Below are 9,626 nucleotides of genomic sequence, written 5' to 3'. Positions count from 1 at the left end.
AAACAATAAAGGCTATTTGCCAGCTCATGGTGGGAGGTCAGATGCTTAGATATATTGTCCCTTAACACATCTGCTCTACTGTAGATGGGGCCCACACCCTACTGATAAGCATAGTAATTGTTTCTATGGAGAGCCAGAGAAGTGGTCAGACCTGACCAGTGACAACCAAGGTTAAGCTGCCATCCTGAATCTAGGATCTGCCCATTTTGTCACATGTACATCACAATCCCTCCCCTTCCTATTGCCTGTATACCCCTAGATGGTCCTCCTCTCATTGCTGCGTTACCTATTGTACAACCCCTACCTGTGATGTATTTCTTTAACTCTAAAGAGGGTGCTTTCACACACCCAAAGGTATATTAGCCTTTGTTAGAAATAGTCTCTCTCCCCAGGGCACTCCCCCCTGTTTTTGCTCCTGTGTCCCCTCTCCCCTTGTCCTCTTTTCCCTCCCTCTCCTGAACTCAGGGCTCCCATCTCCATGTGGACCACCAAGCAGGGATGAGGTGAGCATGCTACCATGAAATGTGTCTGACTCCTTCAGTTTACTCTCTCCTCTATTTCTCTATGACTTTACTATAATCTTTACTTATTATCGCTATACAAATGTGCCTACCGGACCTGTGATGACTTGTTAGGGGCTGGCTACCCTGACATCCATGGGAGAACACAGTCTTTTCTCTGAGGTCTTCATTCTACCAATCATACGAACATCTGTGCAGATTTCATCTTTAATGTAACTTTATGTCATTACCATAAAAATAAACAGATGCTCTAGTGAAATTAAAGACAATCTCTATCCTCACCATGTTTGGGTATCAAGACCAGGCCTACCTGAATATTTCCACACATCTGAACACAAAGGGAAACAAGTATATGTCATTGTTCAAGCTCCTTTGCCCTATGATATTTCACAATATTTGGAAAGGTGTAAAATATATTTTAACATTATCTTCTAGATTTAGCGTCAGAATATAAGATTTCCTAACAATTGGGTTATTTGTGAGGTTAAAAGAAACCACAGAAATAATAAGAAGTCCATTTATCCTCCAATGGATTAATACCCAGGGTGGGCATTGGGCCCAATGTATTTTTAGAGGCCCCTGCTGACAGCATCCCGTCACACAGAGGAGAGGTGTTTCCTGGGCTTATAGTGTCTTCCAATTTCTGTGGGTCTCACAGCAACATTTTCTCTGGTCCTAAGCATTCAGACTATTGGTCAGGTGTGTTTCCTGGAATTGTCTCAGCAGGTTTCCTGCTGTGGGCAGTAGTGCTACTATAGTGTTCAGCACCGCAGTTCTAGCTGACCAGGCAGTACAGTCCTCATCCAGGCTCCTTTCCTCACTTCTTTCTTCACTTGTTCCAGAGTTGTTGGGTCCTTAACATCCCTGCAGGTCAGCTTTCTCCCTGAGGTAAGTTTACTGTCTGGACTCACACTAACTCTCCCTCACTGTGAACAGATATGGAGGTAAAGAGTGCTACAAGTTGCAAATACTCTGTATTAGTTACAGTGAAAGGAAGTATGACCTATACATGTAGATATTTATATAGAAATTGATATTGAGATGAAGGCCAAAATAAAATACTGATCAAGAAAGAAAATACTGATCCTGGGGGACAACCAAATTATTGAACAGAGGTTAGGCTTCATTCTTTCCACAGGAAGAGGAAACATACTTAAAGCAGACTTCTATTCAAAATAACTGAAGCAAGAAAGTTATAGAGTTATTTACTCCATGTTGAGGAGGAAATCGTCAAGTCAGAGTTCTTTTTTATAGGTGTCTGTGAAAGGAAATTTTGCAGCTGTTGGTAACTGTTGAACACAATGACAATCTAATGCCATTTGTGTTAGTCTGGGTACATTAGAAAAACAAATCCACAGAAATTCATATGAATTAGAGAGAGTTGTATATAAAGGGTAAGTACAAATCAAGAAAACATCCTAACACAGTGCTGCCTACGCCCACAAGTCCAACAATAGTCTATATGTCCAACACCAATCCATAAAGTCCTCCTCAATCTCACAAAACACACGCAATGATGCCGACTGCAGGAGGAAACTTGAATCAGTGAACATGTAAGCATCTCAGCACTGGCAGGGGTCTCCACATGGGTGCTCCAGCACTCAGGGTTGCATCAGGTAGGTCTATAAGGCTTCTTCTTGGGGGTGTCTTGCAGGAAGTGAGCCTTGCCAGCTGAAGTAGGGAACTGGCTAAGGCCGCTGCACCCTGGTCTGACCATCAGAAAGCATGTCCGAGAACTAGAAAGGCGAGGCTCATTGAGCAATTTATCCCTCCATCCTTCAATTGATCCCACATGTGTTTCTCGGCCAGGTTGGCACAGTAAACTAAGTACCTCTCCATTGAATTATGCATGAGAAGAATGTTGAAAATATTATTTTGTCGCACATATAAGAGAAAAATAACTTTTAAAATGACGTAGTTTTCTTATTCAGTCACAATCAGAAACTGATGGAAAGTCTTGCTGGTACAACAACATTTCAACAAACTAGCTAAAATATTCCGCCAGAAATTTGAATTTATAAAAATTGTTAGCAATGGAATAAATAGTCTTTATTCCATATTTTATTTATTTTCTCACTTTCTTCTCCAAACTGTTTTATTGGGAGCAAATAAAGGTGTCATATCAATCCGTAGTTCAACTGTATCAAACAGTATTGTACATCAACTACCACAAATAGCTTCAAAACATCTTCCTTCTCATCTATTGACATCAGCTCCCTTTACTCCACCCCACACTGTAGCCCCAGAAGCTCTTATTATACTTGCTGTCTCTTTATGTTCATCAATTCTGGCTTTCATCTACACTCAAACAGTAAAACGTATCGCAGAAATTCAAGAATGATTTCCCCCAATGACAAAATAGAAGAGATAATCCCCAACAGGAATTGGAAACTGAGGAAGCAGTCAGTCCAATTGCAGTTTATTGCCCATCCCCGCTTCCATAACAGACCTAGGTGTGCTTCGGATGTGTGAGTCTGGCTACTGGACTTTGAGGATCTTGCCAGTTGACTGCCTTTCCCACTAATTTCTGGTTCCCAAAGCACTCTTTATTAGCTGGTGTCCTACAACACACCCTGTGCCTTATGCTGAAGACACAAATTGATTGTCATGCACATGACATGAAATATGCCAAGCAACAAAACAAGAAAATCGACTCATTTTCTTCCAGTAGACGTCAGCTCACAGTACAACCCTTTTTCTCTAACTTTGCTTTTGAAGAAGGAACACTGATGTTCAACTGCAGCACAAAGGAGGAATGCTTTAAACTACCATCCTGCACTAGCCGCAGAGTGAAACCACTGGCTGTGGGAACTGCTGCCCACTCCTGATGATGAGCCATCACTGTCTCTTCTCACTGTGAGCAAATTACTGTTGCATCCTAAGCCTGTGTTTAAGTGGAGTTTTATCGGTGACCTCACACACTGGTTTAACAGAAACCAACAGTTATATTGTGTTCACTACATAAGAGGGAGAGCAATACTACTAGAAGGGAGAATAAGGTTATTTTTATAAAGATACCTTGTAAATTGTAGCACAACCAGGAAATCTATATTTAAAAGGGAAGCCATTAACATGTTAATAAAGGTTTTATAAATAATATCATATAAGATATCACAGAAAAGATGATATAATTAAAATGAAAATACGATGTAGGAAGTTCTATGAAGACCAGACTGATGGAAAATATAGAACAATTCCTGATAATAATACCAAATATGATTAAACAGAAGACACAGAAAATAAATTAATGGAGATAAGCAACCAAAATAAGATACAAATTCAGAAAGTCGGTAACTATAAGCCATTGGCAAAAAGGGAATCCCGAATCACTGTGATGCTCCAGGACAGAGTAGAACTGTTCCGTAGGGTTTCAGACACTGTTAATCTTCTAGGGGAGCAAACAGTCTCATCTTTCTACCTTGGAGGAACTGGTGGTTTCAAACTACTGACCATACACTTTTCATCCCAATATAAAGTAGACAAAAAAGATAACAAAATGAAAAACTGTCCAAGGGGAGGCTGATAGCTAAGAGAGAAAGCCCTCATTCCAACAGGAAATCTTCCCTGTCATCCATCTGTGTCTGTCTAGGCTGGTGTCTGTGCTCAGTGGGTCCTGCGCGCCCCTACTTCCCAGTGTCTTCCCTGCAGGGGAGATTTGTGTCTGGGCTCGCACTGACTTCCCCTCCCTGTGCTCCTTGCACAGTAATACATGGCCGTGTCCTCAGCAGTCACAGAGCTCAGCTGCAGGGAGAACTGGTTCTTCGATATGTCTCTGGTGATGGAGCGTTGACTTTTGAAGAAAGGGTTATAATTATTAACATTAGCGCTTATATGTCCCATCCACTGCAGCCACTTCCCTGAGGGCAGGTGAATCCAGCTCCAGCAGTAACCACTAGTGATGGAGTAACCAGAGACAGTGCAGGTGAGAGAAAGTTCCTGGGAGGGCTTCACCAGTCCTGGACCTGCCTCCTGAAGCTGCACCTGGGACAGGACTCCTGCAAACAAAAACATATGGTCCCATTCAGTCAATTGAGGTCACAACCATCCCCTCCACCCAGGGCAGATATCAGAATCTATCACCTTGGGGAACTGTCACCAGGCACAGGAGAACACACAGCAATAGCATCTTTAGACCACAGTTCTGTTTTCCCAAGAGACCTACAGCCCTGTCTGAGAAAACTGATAGCTTTCCCAGCCCAACTGTGAAATTTTAATCTAGCACCTGAAAAATAATTTGCATATGAGGGAGCCCTGTCCATATAAGCAGAAAGTGATAAAAACCAGACAATCCTCTTCCTCTGAGCCCATGGTAGGGTAACTCTTTGTTTGAACTCTTATCCATATTAGTCAATAATGGAAGAAAGCTTTTCTCAAGAGGAGTATGGGAAAGGTCAAAGAATGCCCACAATTTCTGAGCCCAGTGTTCTCTCCCTCCAGCCCCACATTGTTCCTGCCCTGCCTTGGACTCCTATAATTCCTGTGCCCCAGAGAGTGGACAGGATAGAGTTTGTTGAAACCATCAATTGGACCCCAAGGCATCTTCAGACCTCACAATCTCCCCGGTCCATTCATTTCCCTGTATACCCTGACACCTCTTAATTAACCTCTTCCTAGTCCTTACTAGTTATCCTTGTGTTGGAGTAGCATCATTGAGAAGCATGAATATCGGATTAGTCCTAAGGAGTTGGGATTGATAATGTCCCAAAGTTCCAACTCTTCTATGAAGCCATTCTGTTCCAATTTCCACCCACTCCGCTCTTGAGGAGATTCCCTCAACTTTGTGGGTTTTGTGGATCAGTACACATCCAAAAGAAATTCATGAAATTATGAGGAAAGGAGTCACGTAGTGGTGGGTTCTGTTCAGTCCAAATTCCTAAGGTTAGGCAAGAGTAAACCAGACGCTGGGTCCAAAGGACACACTCCACTTACATGTACGCATTTCATTTATATACATATAATCTGAAGTCTGTGGCAGAATGTTTTCAGCAGGTATTGTCCTCTTACTAACCTTATTCATCCAGGATTTTTCTGACCTGGGACCATGGTCATCTCCAACCCCGCTACTCTTATAAGCAATACACACACTATATACCAGAGCTTGATGACTGAGGTCGACTTCTGTGTTAAGTAAAGCGCCTCAAGTGTCCTAGGGTCTCAGGGAAGAAGATACAACCTAGAAAAGTTGGGGCCCAGTCAAGACAATATTTTAATTCAGTAGCCTCTAAAAAATGCAAGATTCTGAATAGAGACACCCCCTTTGTTTGCTGGAATATCTAGAATAGTGAAAAGTCAGTCGTCATGATTTCAAGTACAAATGTGTAGTAAACAGTAAATGGATTTAAGAAAAGGCTCAGAGTAAGAATTAGTTAAGTACAATATTTTAGATTTTGAACCCAAAGACATTTTCTTGAGAAATTGTTCATCAAAATTATTCATCAAAATTAGATCAATCCATCCAACTGAATCTCATCTTTTACAAAAAAGACCATAGACACTCTTGTAAATGCCTCTTACCCAGGGGACTCTGGTTCCATTGAAATGTGAGCAAATCCAACCAAAGACAGCCTTTCCATTTGTGCTCTGGATATAGCCCCATCACGACTGCTCATGGATCTCAGCTTAAATTTATTCCCTAAAATGAAGGATTGTCTAATTTTGGAAAACTGTTCCTATTGTTGACTATTGGAAGCTGTGTCACTATCTCTATGCATGTAGTTTTAAAGTTCAAAAAGTTGAAGTATATTTCTAGGAAATAATGTAAAACCTGTTTAAGGAAAACAAACAATACACAGAAAAGAAGATAATGGATCTCAGTCAAGCTCAGACCCCTTTCTTCATCTGGACTCCTGGAATCACACTGATTTCTCCCCACCTCGTTTCACTGTGATACGTACAAAGTAATGGCCTCGGCAGCAATGGAGGGCAGCATTCAATGAATTTGACAATGAAAGGGGTCATTGATGACGTGTGCTCAAGACATCAGGGTAGGAGTATAGTCTGTGCTCTCACCACTCCATAGCACACCAATCCATGGCTGATTTCAGAGAAGCTAGAGACAACAAGTGAGTCACGATGTCTGTGAATTTTACAAGTCCTCGTCCAACCCTTGTAGCTGCACCTGGAGACAGTGAGCCAGGTGCACAGACAAAGTTTTCCCAAACCCTCATGTTTCAATCCCTGAGCCACTCACCTCTGAGAGCTCCCCCCAAGAGAAGGAAGAAAAGTCCGTGATTCTCTGGTGTATTATTCAGAATGAGTAAGACATGAACTAAATAATATATTATGAAATTCTATCTGATGGACTGTGTGGAGATTTGAAGGTGATGGTACTTTTGTAATAAAGTTAAAAAGGAGTTCATCTAGAATGAGAATGTTGACTGTTTCCTCAGAGAACACAGGTCTTTCCATGACTTCTCCACTCACCAAGACCAAGGTCCAGTTTTTCCAGGTTACAGAAAGTGATGAAGAAGATAGTTGAGGGGGTAGACATAGCTTAGGATTGAGAATGAGTGTAGTAATAAAGACAGTGATCCTCTACTCTCAGCGTGTTATATATTTATAAGACACTCACAGCAAATCCTAGGACATTTAAATTGTCAGATACATATTTTCTTTTCTGCATTAGATGATTGTAATATTATTAGATATTCAAAAGTTCAAAGATCAGGTAATTCTAGCAATCTCCTTGAATTCAGCCCAAAGTGGCTCCCATTCAATGTATGTTGTAAATAGGAATATATATATATATATATACACACAATGTATGTTGTAAATGGGAATGTATATATATATATACATATATGTATATACAATTCATCCGTCCATCCATCCATTCATCCATTACGTCAAGCATATTTGATAATCTGTTGGCATCATCATTCTCAAAACATTTTCTTTGTACTTGGGCCTCGGTATCAGTTCTCCATTTTCTCCCCTCCCCCCCTCCCTCCCAAGCCATTGATAATTTATAAATTATTATTATTTTTCCAATAGGAATGGCTTTTGCGAATCACTACAAAAGAAGAGCTTTTCTTCAACAACTACAGTGCTATGTTTATTCAAGAGTCATTCCAGTGTGGAAAGAGAGCGCGTCACCTTGAAGCACTTTACCGTTGACACAGGAAGTTATTTCCCTCATTAATAATGTTATTCCCGGGAGGGGGGAGCGGGGAGGGAGGAGAAAAATGAGGACCTCATGTCGGGGGTTTAAATGGAGAGAAAATGTTTTGAGAAATGATGTACAAATGCGCTTTACACAATTGATGTGTGTATGGATTGGGATAACAGTTGTATGAGCCCCCAATAAAATGATTTTTTTAAAAGAAAAAAAAATAATGTTATTCACACCTAGTTTTCATTCTTGTATGGAATCTTATAATGAAATATCTGATATTCCCCCCTTAAGGTTGTGTGTCACTAGATAATGGAGATGCTACTGATATCATACAATAAATTGGTAGAAAAGTCACCAGAAGTAGGATGAGGATATAAACAGGACAAATGCGGAACCTCTGGGTGAAAGCAGAAGCAGAGGGCTCACATTCTGTGGGACTGTGAAGATGAAGATACAACATGCGACATGAAGAACTGAATGATACCATTCAGCCGTAGAGATCTCCCAGAATCCTGAATTTGCACAGACAAGTTAGTGTCTGTCTTGACAATCTTGGTCTAATGGTTTTGGAGAATAGACAGATACAAAATATTAGCACCAAGGTAATAAAAGACAATTGGTGAGTTTATGGATTTGCAGATGGGATGACAGAAAAGACCAAAAAATTAAAACAAAAAAAAAACAGGACAACATGGTTAGGAAAAATAACCTAACCAAACAACAAAACCAAAAAGTATGTGTCATTTGAAGAAGCATTTCAATAAAAAGAGGCTGACCATCTAGATTTTGACCAAATGATTGTCCTCACAAAGTGTGATGGAAGAATATACTGTCAAACTTTCAGCCTGTCGTCCAACACTTACTAGCGACCTTTACCTTCACCATGAGTCTGATCGGAGAGTGTTTACTGAGTGTCATCAGAACTCTGATGCAGGGACCCCGGACAGAGGCATTTCTTGTCTTTAAGGCACAGGCTGTTTGTTGCTGTAGGACAGACTATATTCTCCTGTTACAATATAACTGTTGAATTCACAGATATCAAAAGTAGGCATACAGATATTATTTTTAAGTTAGAGAGATTCCCTAGGGAAACTCTGAGGTTTAGAAGAATCCACAGATCACCACAGGAAACCAGCGGTGAAGCTCCAGCTGCACCTGCTTCTGGGGCTGAGGGTCCTGAGTCCTGAGGGTCCTGAGCGTCTGTGGGTCCTGAGCGCCCCCTGGAGACCAGTGTCCTCCCTGCAGGGGAGGTTTGTGTCTGGGCTCTCACTGACTTCCCCTCACTGTGCTCCTTGCACAGTAATACGTGGCCGTGTTCTCGGCTTTCAGGCTGTTCATCTGAAGATTGAGTGTGTTCTTGGAGTTGTCTCTGGAGATGGTGAATCGGCCCTTTACGGAGTCTGTGTAGTATGTATTACCGCCAGTATTGCTAATGCGTGCAACCCACTGCAGGCCCTTCTCTGGAGCCTGGCGGAACCAATTCATGTAATAATCACTGAAGGTGAATCCAGAGGCTGCACAGGAGAGTCTCAGAGACTCTCCAGGCTTTGTCAGATCGCCCCCAGACTCCACCAGCTGCACCTCACACTGGACACCTGCAAATACAGAGGCAATGTCATTAGGCAGAACACATCCACACTAAGGCATCACAACCACATACATACACAGCAGGGTCTACAATGATTACCGTGTAAAATGGCCAAAATGAAAGCCAAAGTTGGTACCAAATTCATGATGTTTCCTGTGGACTAGCTCCTGGGAACAAATGGAAACAGCAGAGACCCCAAAGACTGGGACTGTCCTCTGAGATCTCCCACATCAGGGCCTGTGGCCGGTTTATCAGCAGGCAGAGAGCTGCATTTGCATGTCCCCTGATATTTAGAAGCAGAGGAGTAGAGAATACGGGCAAGAGTTCTCCCTCAGACTCAGAGAAACACAAGCACTCTCAAAGGAAAACAGAGCTCTTAAACAGGTTCTTTATCAAGCATTGC

At 41.7% G+C, this 9,626-nt stretch overlaps 1 gene segment (V, D, J or C); it reads right to left on the bottom strand.

Moving 5' to 3' along the window:
- LOC101643696 overlaps positions 1-9,368 on the bottom strand; it is a gene marked incomplete at its 3' end in the record, with an annotated part of 15,456 nt that extends 6,088 nt beyond the window's left edge. The window contains 3 exon segments of the V gene segment in view: positions 832-849; positions 8,920-9,230; positions 9,323-9,368. Coding sequence covers positions 832-849; positions 8,920-9,230; positions 9,323-9,368 — 375 coding nt within the window.
- Positions 9,369-9,626: the final 258 nt, after the last annotated feature.

This window comes from Echinops telfairi, unplaced genomic scaffold (assembly GCF_000313985.2).
Source record: "Echinops telfairi isolate 266 unplaced genomic scaffold, ASM31398v2 ScPeMD7_6631;HRSCAF=7566, whole genome shotgun sequence".
NCBI lineage: Eukaryota > Metazoa > Chordata > Mammalia > Afrosoricida > Tenrecidae > Echinops > Echinops telfairi.
Note: the sequence above shows the minus strand (reverse complement) of the source record. Positions and strands in the feature narration are given on the sequence as shown.